The following is a 14302-nucleotide window of genomic DNA, read 5'->3' as shown; positions in this document are numbered from 1 at the left end:
GCCTTATTTATCCGTATTTCTATAGGCAACAGCTCATTCGGAAAGCAAAGCATGAAGTAAACCATTTTTTTTAAAAGGTCATTTTTAAGGGAAAAAAATTACAAGGCCATGTGCAACTATATTTGCTTGCCATGTTCAGATAGTCAAATCCCTATGTCTTGGATGCTATTGTCTGTACACTTAAAAATTTTGTATATCACATTTTCTCATTTAATAAAATTTCTCCCTTCTTTCATTTCTCCTTTTTTTAGTGGATTTTTCCTAGTTCTTCTGTTTTTAGTTCTTCTCCTTTTATTTCACGGCCCAGCTCAGCCCATGACAATGAGTGGGCCTACATCCCACGAGCCCGGCCCAACCCATCTAGCCTCCTTTACGTGTCCGTTGCAGCCTCGCAGGTGCGATAAATACATGGGATAAAAAATATTTTATCGTTCTGCTTTGCTGCTTGTGTTGGGAGAGCGAGTGGAAGGCATGGCGATGGGGCTGGAGGCCGGGGACTACGGCGCCTTCATGGAGAAATTCGAGCTGCTCCCTCCGCAATCTCAGCAGCAGCTCCCGCTGCACGGCCTCACCTTCGCCATCAAGGACATGTGAGCAAGTATCCCCTTCTCCTCCCCGGCCAGGGCAGGCCAATCTCCTCCCGATTCATTTGGTTCGCCAAGTTCTTGATGGCACGCGCGTTCCCTTGTTCCAGCTTCGACATCAGCGGCCGCGTCACCGGGTTCGGCAACCCGGACTGGGCGAGGACGCACGCCCCCGCCGCCGCCACCTCCCCCGTCGTCCTGGCCACGCTGGCCGCCGGCGCCACCAGCGTCGGCAAGACCGTCATGGATGAGATGGCCTACAGGTGACGCCATGCCTTGCCTCCGCCTGATGCCTGGAGTTTGTTTGTTGCATCAGCGGAACTGAAACCTGGAATCTTGACTTGAATCGCATCAAGCTGAGGCCACTGAAATTCAGTTCGATTTTTCGCAGCATAAATGGGGAGAACGCGCACTACGGCACGCCGACGAATCCGTGCGCTCCCGATAGAGTCCCCGGAGGATCCTCCAGTGGATCAGCTGTTGCAGTTGGCGCGAAACTCGTGGACTTCGCTCTGGGTCAGCAACCCCCTGCCCCGGTCCTTCTGCGTTCCTGGTTGCTCAACTCCTGGTTATTCTCAGTCACTAGCAGCAAATTCATTTTCCTATCATTTCCCCTTGTGTAATATAGGAACTGACACCGGCGGCAGTGTGAGGGTACCTGCTGCCTATTGTGGCATATTTGGACTCAGGCCTTCCCATGGATTGGTTTCGACTGAAAATGTCATTCCGATGTCGCAGATGTTCGATACTGTTGGTGGGTAAATATTCCTCACTCTTTTTTTCCCCCTAAGTTCATAACCTTCAAATTCCATGCCCTATTGCTGTAGGTTTTAACTTTGCCTAAGAAAATGTTCTATTGCTGTATGCTCCTTTATGAACTGTACTCACTTTTTTTTTCCCTTTATTGCAAAACAAGAATGCAGTACTGTTAGTGTTCAGAATGAGGCTTATATTTACATCTATTTGATTTACATTGTACAGGGTGGTTTGCTAGAGACCTCTCTACATTTTCTCGTGTAAGCAACGTGTTGTTGCCGCTGCCTGCTGACAACATTATCAAGCAACCAACTCAATTTTCGATTCCTAAGGACTGTTTTGAAATCTTAGGTTCTCTGAAGGATAAGACATATCAGATTCTCAATGCTTCAGTAGCTAAGAGATTTGGTAGTAAGTAATACTATGAACTCATATAGCTTAAACATTTAAATTACGCTGCTTCCATTAAAAATGTAAATCTTATGTGCTTAGGATGCCTTTATTGTCACAGGTGATGCAGTAGATAATAGGAACCTTGGTGAATTCGTCTCCGACAATGTCCCAACAATTGGGAAATTTATTAGCAACTTCTCCAAAAGCGAAGCACCTTCCATACCTGCTCTATCTGTTATTTCATATGTCATGCGATGCCTCCAAAGGTTTCACTTACAACTTATTCAGACTAAGTAATATTACTTTTTTTTAAGGATGCAACTAGTAGTAAATACTGTTTTGCCCGAATTAGTAAGATACGAAGCCTTGCTCTAGCCCACATTCTTCATAAATCACACTCCTACCAATAACACATACTGAATAAGATATCAAAAGGCAACATTTAGGAATATTCCTCTATGAGTGGAGGGAGTAATTCAGAGAGATGGGCCTGACAGGGATTAGGAGCTGCTTGCTTTGAGCCCTGAAAAAGCTGCCTGCTCCAGGCAGCGCTCCCATGTGTCGATTTTGGATGCCTGCTGCCTGTGCCAGGGTCTCAGGCAAACAAGCCCATAGTTTTTCGTCATGACAACAGATTAAAAAGTGTTGATCAATGTGATATTTTTCCACTCATCTCCTAGAGTTACCCATCTTGTGTGAGGAGGTAACAATGTGAATATCTGTTTCAGGTCCGAATTCAAAGCCAATCATGCAGAGTGGGTCAACACTGTAAAGCCTAACCTAGGCCCAGGAATCCGAGAGCGAGTGTACGAGGCCATTACATCAGAAGATGGACCCATGGAGGATTTTCATGCTCTGAGGACTGAATTCAAGTCTGCACTTTCTGCTCTTGTCAAGGTACTTTAGAGATCAGATAATTTTTCTGCACCTGCTGCATTTTCAAAACAAACAGAAGGGCAGATAACCATTAACATGTCTGTGTTTGGGTGATCTCTTACCGACATGTTTTCTGTCTGTAGGATGATGTAATCCTTGTGATCCCAACAGTTCCTGGTTCTCCACCAAAGCTGCGCATGGAAGCTGCTGCTCTGGAAAACTTCCGGGCAAGAGCATTTTCACTTCTGTCAATCGCTGGACTGTCTGGGTTTTGCCAGGTATATGTCTGCTGAAACTCGATTGCAACTGATCATGCCATTGAGGTACAATGGTTAACTGTTGCCGATTGATTGGTATTTGTGCTTCACATTGGATACAGTTGAGCATTCCACTTGGCATGCACGATGGTGTTCCAGTGTCGGTCTCGCTCGTGGCACGCCATGGCGCAGACCGGTTCCTCATCAGTGTGGCTCAGGAGCTGTATGAGACGCTCAAAGAGGAAACCAAGAAAGCATGGAGCTCATCAGACTCCTCTCCCTGAGCTCATCAGACTCCTCATCAAAGAGGAAACCAAGAAAGCATGGAGCTGCAGAGTTCTTGTTCCATCAGTTCTCATTCTATCTGTGTATCCTCCATGACCATGAGTATTATCGATCTTGGTGTTCATGTCGTACAGGCATATAGCATTGTATCCATGTATACTGAAAAGAAAAGTGTTTTACCCCCATACCAGTTTGCTGCTTCTGTATGTGTATAGAGATAAGAGTATTACTACGAGTTCAGGGCATCTTTGGAAATTGAAACTCTGGAGTGAAAAGGGTCAGGAATGGGCAAGGCACAGTGAATGACTAGGAATGCACTAGCGTAGAAGGCAAGACACAGGAATTTGTGTTTGTTGAGTATTTGTACCCAAAAAAGCACATAAAGGATAAAACTGTAAATGTCAAAATGCTTTGAGAGAAATGGAGGGACTTAAAAGAAAAAAAATAGTACAATTACTGTAACTCTGATAGCTCTGTTATCCTATGAGCCATTCGAATTTCTGAATGTCTGTTGTCCTTCATACACGCTCAAATAATTTCTGAATGTACAAATAATTCATATAAGTTAACGCTACCATTTTTGGCGAGATGACAAATCAGAGAAGAAGGAAAAAGGGAGAAACAGTAGTGAAAGCACATGAACCTAACAAATATTGACAAGTAGCAAAGTACGGGAAGAGATAAGGCTCCTGGCAAGAACAGAGGCCGGCGTGCCGCGTACAAGCCTGGACGGACACTCGCGATGCGGCCGCTCCATCTTCGCCCCCGAGTGGCCGCCGCCGGTCCTGCTCGGCCCGGCGGCCTCCCCAGCCGGCTGAGTCTCCGGCCGTGTCGCGGCAGCGAGAGGGGGAAGGGGCCGGTAGCCGTAGCAGCAACGACAAGTGGAGGAGGGAAGGCTGCTGCGGCGGCGGCGGCGGACGTTGTGAGGGCGTTCTACGACGGCGTGAACCGGCGCGACCTGGCGGCGGTGGAGCCGCTCATCGCCGAGGGCTGCGTGTACGAGGACCTGGTGTTCCCGCGGCCGTTCGTGGGGCGGGAGCGGATCATCGGCTTCTTCGGCGAGTTCATGGGGACCATCAGCGCCGACCTCCAGTTCGTGATCGACGACATCTCCGCCGAGGACTCCGCCGCCGTCGGGGTCACCTGGCACCTCGGTACGCGCGCCGCCCCCACGCCGCCCCCCGCGACTGGCGACCCCGTCGTCGGCGTAGTTGCTTACTCTTGTCATCTTCCATGCAATGCAGAGTGGAGGGGGCGGCCGTTCCCGTTCAGCAGGGGATGCAGCTTCTACCGCTTGCTGGAGTCGGAGCATGAGCAGCAGCCGCAGATCGTGTAGGCACAACTCCTCTTCTTTTTGCAGTACTGAATACTCGGTTAGCTTACCCCAACCGACTGATTAGCCGTAGATAGTATACTGATACTCCATCTACTGCACTTCCATAATTCATGACCTTTTGGACAAGGTTGAGGCCAAAGTTCATACAGGAAAGGATAAAGAGCTTTGCACACATTAAAACACATTACAGAAATACGTGGAACAAAAACCTGTATATTTTTCATCCTTGGCAACAAACAAAAATTTCACTAGAACTGAAATTTATATGCGAGAAACAAACAGTTTGTGATACGCCTGATGAACATGGCTTGTTTGTTCTAGTTATTAAATTTGGTAAGCTGCCAATTATGGCCGCCTGATGTTGAACAATGGGTTGTGCAATGGGCTACTCTGCATCCATAGAAATGTGAAGGGCAGGGTGACGGCAGCCTTCGATCTGATCATCTCCACCATGTTTCGATGATCCGATCAGGTACGGTCGAGACTGCGTGGAGCCTGCCGTCAAGCCCGGGGATTTGGCGCTGGTACGTACATGCTCATCTCTTGTTTCTGCAACTACGCATTGCGTGACTTAATCAGCCGCACCATGTTGGTGTTTTGGGCGTGAAAATTCGCAGGTCATCGTCAGGGGAGTGACCTGGATCCTTGAACGCTTTCCAAGCCTTGCCGACAGGTTCTGATCAATGAGCACGGGCGCGGCATGCATGCCTGCACGCCCTGGGCTAGGAAGACGAAGTGTGTGCATCCTGAATGGTCGATAAATGGCTGAAATGTTTAAATGGAGGGGGAAAAGAATTAGACGTGCATGTTGCATTGGGAAAGATCGCAAAAAGGCATGCTGTAAAAATGTATGGATGGAGGGATGCAATGTTGAAATGGAATGGAATATAGCGAAAATATGGTCATGTTAGGAAAAAAAATAGATAGAAGAAATGGTCCCGGCGGGGCTTGAACCCGCGACCTTCGGCTCATAAGACCAACGCTCTAACCGACTGAGCTACGGGACCAGTTGTTTCTTAAATTTAATGTTTTTCTATAAAACAGAGATCTTATGGAAAGTACGTATAGCAATACCATGCGCGGTATACATACGGTTCACCTGGTTAGTGGCCAGTTACCAATGACTTATTGCTCGTATGCGTGAATCCGTGAGTTAACCACCACCAGTTTCCCTGCCAACGAGCAATGCGACACCTGCTTGTGGCTGCTTTTGTGAGCCATTTCCCTGTGACAATGCAAAGCGCGCGCCGTCCATCCATCAATGTCTCACGAGCTCGATCGCTGCGTCGTCGTCCCCGACCGATCAGATCCATCCATCCATGCACGCACCCGCTGGATTGATTCATCGGTTGAACTCCCAACCTACCCTGCCTAGCTGTTGGAGTAACTATTGCTCCGATCCCCGGCTGCGAGTACATATATTCGATCGACCGATGATCGGAGAGCATGCATGCTGTAGCAGTCTCGAGATCGATCGAGGTCGCGCGCGGTGGCCGACGATCGCCGGAGACGATGGGCTACGACGGGAGGAGGCTCGCGCTCGCGTTGGCGGTGGCGGCGTGCTGGGCGGCGGAGTCGATCGCGTGGGGCGCGCCGCGGCCGGCGGCGCCGTGCATGTACGTCTTCGGGGACTCGCTGGTGGACAACGGCAACAACAACGGCATCCTGAGCCTGGCGCGCGCCAACTACCGCCCCTACGGCATCGACTTCCGCGAGGGCCCGCCGGGGCGCTTCACCAACGGCCGCACCATGGTCGACTTCCTCTCCGACATGCTCGGCCTCCGCCCGCCGCTCGTCCCGCCCTACGCCACCGCGCGCCCCGCCGACCTCCCCCGCGGCGCCAACTTCGCCTCGGGCGCCTCCGGCATCCTCGCCGAGACAGGGAACAACCTGGTCAGCATTCAGAAACCACAGTCCCCCCATGCGTACCGGCCGGCGCCGGCGAGCTAGCGAACCAGCAGAAATTAATAAGCTTTCGTTTTGGTCGTGCCATCGATCGGCGTATATGCAGGGCGGGCACTACCCGTTGTCGGAGCAGGTGGAGCACTTCCGCGCGGCAGTGGGCGCCATGGGGAACGCGTCGGCGTTCCGCGGCAACGCCACGAGGCTGGCGGAGCACCTGGGGCGGTGCATCTTCTTCGTCGGCATGGGCAGCAACGACTACCTCAACAACTACTTCATGCCCGGTTACTACGACACCGCGCAGCGGTACGGCCCGCGGGACTACGCCGCGCTCCTCCTCCAGGGCTACGCCGCCCAGCTCGCCGCGCTCTACGGCCTCGGCGCCCGCAAGTTCGTCGTCGCCGGCGTCGGCCAGATCGGCTGCATCCCCTACGAGCTCGCCAGGATGAACAGCGACAACCAGCCGTCCGTCGGTAGTGAAGACATCTCTATATCCATTGGCATCGGCGGCGGCGGCGGTGGCGTGTGGTCATCGCCAACGTCGTCAAACACGAGCGGCAGCGGCGGCGGCGGCGTCAGCGGCAACGCGAAGCCGACGCCGCCCGACGGCGCCGGCGCGTGCAACGAGACGATCAACAGCGCGATCGCCATCTACAACCGGGGCCTGCTGGCGATGGTGAAGCGCTTCAACGGCCGCGGCGGTCAGCTGCGCGGGGCGCGGCTCGTCTTCCTCGACACCGTGCAGAGCGGCACGGACCTCGCCGCCAACGCCGCCGCGCACGGGTTCACGGTGCTGGACCGCGGGTGCTGCGGCGTGGGCCGGAACAACGGCCAGATCACGTGCCTGCCGCTGCAGCGGCCCTGCGACGACCGGAGCGCCTACCTGTTCTGGGACGCCTTCCACCCCACGGAGGCGGTCAACAGGATCTACGCCGCCAAGGCCTTCGGCTCCAACAACACCGCCGAGGTTTACCCCATCAACGTCAGCCAGCTCGCCGCCCTATGAAGAATCAACTATGAACATGTCTCATCGGCTCCGACGACCCCAAATCGATTCATCCAATAATTCCGATTTTCATCCATGTGTACGTGCTTGGTTCAGTGAACTAGTTTGCTGGTCCACTGAATATATTGACAAATAATCTAGAACTGTTTTTATGTCAAGTTGAATTCCCAAGGTGAGTAGTGGTTTATAATTGGGAGGTCTCTGGACAAACCTATTTAATCCGGTCTAATCTTGTATCCATTTTCTCTCGAAGAAGTATTGTAATGCCAAAAATATTTTTTTATGTACACCAACTTTATCGAAATAAAACAAATGATCTTGGTCCAAAGATTTATCAGTCAACTCAAACTTGTAGCAACAGCATTGCTAGAAATAAGTACCATGCATACAAAATCAAGCCTTATAGGCTTCAGGTGGCTAATTTTGTGATATTGTAGTCCGAACACTATTGACAAAAACAAATTAATTCTAAGAGGACTTGGCATTATATTTTGAACCCAAAATAATATGATAACCAATCCACTAGAAAAAGTGTGACCTCTAATACCGAAAATATTTTTTTCTGAAAATTATTTCTCATTAAAAAAGCAACAAACATAGCTCTAGGTCCAATCTCAGCCACGCCAAATAAAAAAAATGTAAAACAAGAATGGTTAGGCAGAAGGTATAGTGTATAAACCGTGTCTCCTATACTTTGATAACTAAGATTCACGAACTTCAGAAGGCTTCTGATCAAATTTAACATAAGACTTTCGACTAGAATTCAATGGCAGCCAGCTGGAGCGCTTAAGAGGGAGGTTGAGGTAGCAGGCTAGCCTAGCAGAGTGTCTAGAAGCAGTGGCAGATCTAGAAATTTTCTAGAAATCAGTAGAAAATACAATATTTACCTTATGCAACAAAAGTAAAGATCACATTTGAGCATTTCATCGACATGCCCAACAACCACCTAAGATCAAGCTGAATTCCTTAGACGGCGCACATGCGCTGCTACCTGTAGCAGCGCACGGCTCGTCTCCACCGCGGCACCGCCGCCACCGGGCGAGCTGGGGGTTGGAGGAGGGGGAGGGGGCGGCCAGGGAGGGTGGGAGGTGGGCGGAGCGGCCGCCGGCAAGGGCGCCGGCGGCCGGGGTGGTGGCGGGAGGCGGCGGCCTTTAGGTTTTCGGGTTGCCGGGGTTGGGGGCGGCTCCATGGCCGCCGGCCATAGAGGAGGGGGCTGGGGGCGGCGGCGGCCCGGCGGTGGCGGTGGCGGTGGCGGTGGCGGTGGTTCGGCCGATGCAGGGCGCGGCGGCGCGGGAGCGCCGCCGGCCGGGCCGGGGCAGGACAGCCGGTGGGCCAGGGGCCGGCGGCGGGGGCGGCGGGAGAAGACGGCGCGACAGTGGCGTGCTCGGTTAGGGATGGCGGCGGCAGGGGCGGCGGGAGAAGACGGTGGCGTGCTCGGTTAGGAATGGCGGCGGCGGGGGCGGCGGGAGAAGACGGCGCGACGGTGGCGTGCTCGGTTAGGGAGGGAGGCGGCGGAGGCCGCCGGAGCCGGAGGAGGTGGTCGGCGGCGGGGGCGACAGGAAGAACAGAGACGAAGAAGAAAGAAGAAAGGAGGAGTGAAGAGGAAATAGAACAGTAGAAGGAGGAAGAAGGAGTACCTGTTCATTGCAATGCTGTTGCGGCGCGCGGTCGCAACTAGTGTAGGATCAAGAACACCGACTAGAGGGGTGAATAGGCGGTTTAAAACTAAAAACACCAACACTAGAGAAATTTAATTAGTAACAAAAGAAATCCCTATGTCATACTACAACTATCTCTAGTTTGGGTTTGCAACCTAGGGTGACAAGATACAATACAAGCTCTAATAAAGTAAATTGCTCAAAGTAAATGCAAGAATTGAAGTGAGCAAGAGAAGTAACTGAGCTTGACACAAGAATTTATTCCGTAGTGTCGATGACTTGCCGGTCACCCCTAATCCACGTTGAGGTGGATTCCAAGAATCAACCGCTCCTCTATCAAGAACCACTTGATCTTGAGCCGGCTTGAACCAAGGAACCGTTCCACACCTCGATTCCACTAGAGTTGCTCTTCACCACTCCGGTGAGGTGAGCACAAGACCTCTCACAACTGAAATCGGGGCTCCTCAACAATCTCTTTGGAGGAGCTCCACGAAATCCACTTTTCCAAGCCGTCTAGGGAGCGGCAACTCCCAAGAGTAACAAGTCGATGACGCTTGCTTGAAGTTTCCTAAGTGCCACAAAGCTCAAACACTTGATGCAATGCACTAGGATGCTCTCACACTCTCAAAGATGCAATCACTAAGCAAGAATTTGTGAGAGAGGGATGGCTCAGCTCTAATGTGTCAAGAATGTAGTCCAAATGGCCAAGAGAGCCTCCCAATGGCCGGGCATTGGGTATATATAGACATCCCCTAAAAAAACTAGCCGTTACACTCTTTTCTGAGAAATCGCGGACCGTCCGCAGTTCAAAAACCGGACTATCCGCCCTTATAAACCAATGAGTCAGAGTGCAATGATTGTGTGTCAGAACTAGTTGTTACGGCCCTGGCGGACTGTCCGCGCCCTAGGAGCGGACCGTCCGCGGTTCAATGTTCCACACCACCAGAGACGAAAAACATCTCTGGTACAAAAGTTAAGTGACGGGCGGACCGTCCGCACCCCAGGCGCGGACAATCCGCCGTTCAAGCCGTCAGTGCACCCAGAGATGCAACGTCTCTGGTACAAAATTTTAAATGACCGGCAGACTGTCCGCGCCCCAGGGGCAGACCGTCCGCCGTTGAACCCTCTTTTCCACCGGAGACGAAACATGTCTCTGGTATAATTTTAATTAGTGCGGCAGACCATCCGTCCGCCTAGGCCGGACTGTCCGCCATCCAGTTCTAACACCCACCGGAGCCAAAACAACCTCTCTGGTATATTTTCAAAGTGAGTGGCGGACCGTCCGCACCCTAGGAGTGGACTGTCCGCGCTAGACAGTCAGCACTCAACCTTTTGAATTTTTTTCAAACTTTTCAAAAACGTCGTTAGCCCTCATGCATGCATCTAGACATTTTGAGCAAAATGGCACTAAAGACCCGTCAAGCACGAGTACACACCCCCTCTTGATAGTACGGCTATCTATCCAACAAATCCGGTCATTTCTCATCCACTAATCGCCTTATGACCGGTAAAATGAAAAAGCCCTATTTGATACCTTTACCTTGAGCCCGAGCTTTGCACATCATCTCCAAAACTCCATATGATCACAATCAAATCCTTTTCAACCGTGGATCAACCTATGCTTATTATCTTAAATGAAATTGTTAATCCACAAACCGTTGTCATTAATTACCAAAACTTGAATTAGGGGCCTAGATGCTTTCAATCTCCCCCTTTTTGGTAATTGATGACAACACTAAATTTTGCTTGTTTCTCACAACAATTCCATCTTCATTTTGCTTGTTTCTAAAAACCCATTTAGTACCAATGACATTGTAATTCTTGGGCCTCTCCACTAGATCCCAAACTTGATTCCGGGGGAAATTATTCAATTCTTCATGCATAGCATTCACCCAATCCGAATCTCTCAAAACTTCATCTACACGGTTAGGTTCAAGAAAAGATAAAAAAGAATAATGTTCACAAATTGAAGCAATGCGAGATCGAGTTTGGACACCCTTACTAATATCACCCATGATTTGATCCACGGGGTGATCCTTTGCAAGAACATGATGAATTCTTTGAGGAACAATAGGCTCTTTAGTTGATATAGAAGATGAAATAGTAGAACCCACTTGATCTTGTACTTGAGAATCATCGTTACTTGAATCTTGTACAATTGGTTGTGCTTGATCATTTGAGATAGAAGTTGAAGGAGTTACTCTAATAGAGATAGAAGGACCATCTTCATCTTCATCTTCTTCACTTAGTCTAACATCACCAATTGACTGTTGATGATGAAGAACGAAGTTGGGACAGTCTTGCGGCCAACTGTCAACTCCACATTGAGGACGCCCTTTGCCTCCGATGGCTGCCCGTTGAAATAATTGAGCATTACGTTGGTCTTGATAAGGTCAGCAGCAGAACGACCCAATCGGCACAGCACTGAATACGACATTAAATTAACTGTGGCGCCAGTATCGACCAACATACTGTTCACAGGCTTGCCGTCGATGAAGCCCTTGAAATATAACCCCTTCAGGTGTTTGTAGCTTTTCTCCTTGGGCTTCTCTAAGATGATCGGCTGGGGGCCAAGATCGAGCTGTGCGACGGCCAACTCCTCCGGTTTGGGCGCCCGAAACTCTGATGGGAGCACGAACACCATATTCACATCAGCCGATGGCTTCTCATCGGCTTTTGGCTGCTTGGGGCGCCACTCCCTCCTTGGAGGGCGCCTTTCCACCCTACGCGAGTGCCTGACTTGCTCCGCGAGATCCGGACGCGCCTTCCTCAGCACGTCGAGGTACCTTGCTTCCGCCTCTTCAAGATTGCGTAAGCGCTGCACTCTACACTTCTGTGAGCGACTGAGTCCGTCAGGACACCATCATGGATGATGATACTTATCCTCTCCTTCGAGCTCAAGATCATCCCTGGATGGCCGCTCAACATGGTCATCGTGACGCGCTTTGGGACCCAAGAGCCGGAACACCGACGTCTCGCCTGACTGGCGTCCCCGAGGCCTGCACTCCAGGCAATCATCGATAGTAGGCAATCGGCTCATGCCGGAATTCCAACAGTATCTCAAGAACGGGCAATGCCAATGGTCGCGCACAGCCTGGCGCCTCCCCAGCGTTCTCCCCGCGTAGTGCTCGTACTCCTCCTCTTCCGATTCATACCGACGGCGCAGCTTGTACTAATACTCATATTTTTCAAGAAGCCGATTGGAAGCTGGAAGTTGATTGCGGATGTGACGCAATTGTTCTTCAGTAATATGTTGCTGCTCTGACTCGTCTTCATCCTGGGGCCGTTTGCCAGAATCGGCCTCCCTAAACCTCTGCTCGTCACGGTGGCTTATGGGTCCCGCCATGTTAATTTGGAACGCAAAATTCTAGCCCTCAGGTCTAAGATCCAACAGCTCCACGTTAGCCTGTGGGAACGGTTGACTGTCAACCTTCATCGTGTGTTGGGCCAGAATTAATCGGCCTTGCTCAATAGCCGATTGGATCTGCCGACGCAGCTCCTTGCAGTCATTCGTGGCATGGATGAATGAGTGGTGCCACTTGTAGTACGACCTCCCCTGCAGCTCTTGCGTTGTTGGCAGCTTGTGATTCTCTGGGAGCTTCAACTGCTTTTCCTTGAGCAGTAAGTCGAATATCTGCTCTACCTTGGCCACATCAAAATCAAATCCCTTCACCAGCCCCTTCTGTTTGACCCACTTGCACGGGACGGGGTTTGCCCCCCAGGTCCACTCTGCTACAGCCACTTCTTGTTCCCCGCTAGAATCATTAGAATTATCTGCTTGGGCCATATTCACATGGCGCTTGAATTTTTCCTGGTACAGCTCAGGGTGATAGTGTTCATACGTCGTGGGCTTCTGTACCATGTGCGCCAGAGAGGTGAATTCCAACTGAAAAGCCAGATCCTTGATTGGCTTAGCGAGCCCCAGAACTGCCAAATCGACTGCCTCCTTTTCTGTGATGCGCGATGAGTAGCATCGATTCTTAACCACTCTGAAGTGTTGTGTGTACTCCGACACACTTTTCCCTCGCTTCTGCTTGACTTGGACGTGGTCAGCAATCCCGGCTTCAGCAGCCTCTGAGTGATACTGGGTGTGGAACTGATCTTCCAGCTGCCTCCAAGTGCGGATCGAATCTGGGGCCAATGATGTGTACCATCCAAAGGCTGAGCCCGTGAGAGACTGGCAGAAGAACCGAACCCTCAGAGGATCCGATATTGAAATCATCCCGAGCTGCATTAGGTATCGGCTCACATGCTCGATGGAGCTGGCCCCTTTTGACCCGCTGAACTTGGTGAACTCCGGGAGCCGATACTTGGGTGGCAACAGGATCAAGTCGTAGTCGCTTGTGTACGCCTTGGAATAGCCGATCGCCTTTCTCTTGGGCAGAATGCCGAACTGGTCCCTTAGTATTGCGCTGATCTACTCCACACTAAGAACTCCTAGGGCCGAGGGCTCAAAACTCGGCCTGGTAGCGTACTTTGCTAGCCATGCTTGTTTCTCCGCATATGTCCCTGAAGCTCCTGTACTCACCATCTGTCCCGCGCATGTTGGGTTGATGTTGTCAGGTATGTACACGCATGTGTAGCGGTGTGGGATCTCCTTAGGCAGCTCGCTCAGGAACTGGCCCTCCCCGTGATCTCCGCCGATCTTGTAGACGACGTAGATCGGTGAACTCTACGGCCCTGGAATTGCGAGCGAGTATGGCAATGGTGGCCTAGACTGAAGTGGGGCCTCTCCCCTGTGACTCCCCAGGATTGGTCCCGATGGGGAGTACTGGTTCTTGATCACCTCCTGGACGACGCGATGTGCCACACGCTCGAGCTCGTTCACCAGGCTTTGTGAATGCCGATGAAGCGAGTGAGCCACCATGTAGTTCATCTCCTGGCGCAGGGCTCTGGTGCGCTCCTCTGATGGTACGGACAGGTCGACATTGTCAAGAGTGCCTCCGGGTGAGAACCCCTTCCACCTGATGCCGTGGTTGCGGGTCCTCTCGAAAGAGCCGATGAGATCGGCTTCGAACTGAGCTTTGACCTCATCATATTTCTGCTGGTGTTCGGGGGTCAGCTCTTCATACGTGACAGGGTTGGTGACCGGTGGAACCGACGCTTGGTTCTGAGGTCCAGTCATCCCGGCGGTGGACGTTGTTGCTGATGAAGGTCCTACCGGGCGTGCCAGAATGTGTTGCCAGAATGTGTTGTCGGTCAAAACCCACCGGCGAGTAGCGACAGGCAACACGAAGAGCCGGGAGGCT

The 14302-nt window shown here is 51.4% G+C and overlaps 3 protein-coding genes and 1 non-coding gene across 5 annotated transcripts; 3 read left to right on the top strand and 1 right to left on the bottom strand.

Moving 5' to 3' along the window:
- The first annotated feature begins 415 nt into the window (after positions 1-415).
- LOC120676497 (amidase 1-like) lies at positions 416-3572 on the top strand. 2 transcript variants are annotated; one of them, XM_039957816.1, is made up of 9 exons: positions 416-590; positions 695-847; positions 976-1100; positions 1213-1338; positions 1566-1751; positions 1852-1999; positions 2462-2630; positions 2753-2913; positions 2944-3082. In XM_039957816.1, the coding sequence occupies exons 1-8, from the start codon at positions 472-474 to the stop codon at positions 2900-2902; spliced, it is 1176 nt and encodes a 391-aa protein (XP_039813750.1). In that variant the 5' UTR covers positions 416-471; the 3' UTR covers positions 2903-2913; positions 2944-3082. The 2 variants fall into 2 exon arrangements, with proteins under 2 accessions (XP_039813750.1, XP_039813749.1); XM_039957815.1 differs by having other exon boundaries at positions 418-590; positions 2753-2887; positions 2989-3572.
- Positions 3573-3795: 223 nt separating this feature from the next.
- On the top strand, positions 3796-5407 carry LOC120676531. Its single transcript, XM_039957860.1, has 4 exons — positions 3796-4305; positions 4396-4483; positions 4960-5011; positions 5105-5407. Exons 1-4 carry the CDS (start codon positions 3894-3896, stop codon positions 5165-5167), a joined length of 615 nt encoding a protein of 204 aa, XP_039813794.1. The 5' UTR covers positions 3796-3893; the 3' UTR covers positions 5168-5407.
- Positions 5408-5420: 13 nt separating this feature from the next.
- On the bottom strand, positions 5421-5494 carry TRNAI-UAU. Its single transcript has one exon. It is a non-coding gene; the product is annotated as a tRNA-Ile (tRNA).
- Positions 5495-5870: 376 nt separating this feature from the next.
- Positions 5871-7737, top strand: LOC120676496 (GDSL esterase/lipase At1g33811-like). Its single transcript, XM_039957814.1, has 2 exons — positions 5871-6380; positions 6499-7737. Exons 1-2 carry the CDS (start codon positions 5934-5936, stop codon positions 7393-7395), a joined length of 1344 nt encoding a protein of 447 aa, XP_039813748.1. The 5' UTR covers positions 5871-5933; the 3' UTR covers positions 7396-7737.
- Positions 7738-14302: the final 6565 nt, after the last annotated feature.

Source organism: Panicum virgatum, chromosome 5N (assembly GCF_016808335.1).
Source record: "Panicum virgatum strain AP13 chromosome 5N, P.virgatum_v5, whole genome shotgun sequence".
In the NCBI taxonomy this organism is placed as follows: Eukaryota; Viridiplantae; Streptophyta; class Magnoliopsida; order Poales; family Poaceae; genus Panicum; species Panicum virgatum.
This window is presented reverse-complemented; position numbering and strand designations above follow the sequence as displayed.

Bases quoted from the DNA above. Each gene is read 5' to 3' on its own strand.
- LOC120676497 (XM_039957815.1), top strand. From the start codon at position 472: ATGGCGATGGGGCTGGAGGCCGGGGACTACGGCGCCTTCATGGAGAAA. The intron at 1,101-1,212 runs GTCAGCAACCCC...TGTGTAATATAG, and splicing joins ACTCGTGGACTTCGCTCTGG to GAACTGACACCGGCGGCAGT. The intron at 1,752-1,851 runs GTAAGTAATACT...TTATTGTCACAG, and splicing joins AGTAGCTAAGAGATTTGGTA to GTGATGCAGTAGATAATAGG.
- LOC120676531 (XM_039957860.1), top strand. From the start codon at position 3,894: ATGCGGCCGCTCCATCTTCGCCCCCGAGTGGCCGCCGCCGGTCCTGCT. The intron at 4,306-4,395 runs GTACGCGCGCCG...CATGCAATGCAG, and splicing joins CGGGGTCACCTGGCACCTCG to AGTGGAGGGGGCGGCCGTTC. The intron at 4,484-4,959 runs GTAGGCACAACT...TGATCCGATCAG, and splicing joins GAGCAGCAGCCGCAGATCGT to GTACGGTCGAGACTGCGTGG.
- LOC120676496 (XM_039957814.1), top strand. From the start codon at position 5,934: ATGCATGCTGTAGCAGTCTCGAGATCGATCGAGGTCGCGCGCGGTGGC. The intron at 6,381-6,498 runs GTCAGCATTCAG...GCGTATATGCAG, and splicing joins CCGAGACAGGGAACAACCTG to GGCGGGCACTACCCGTTGTC.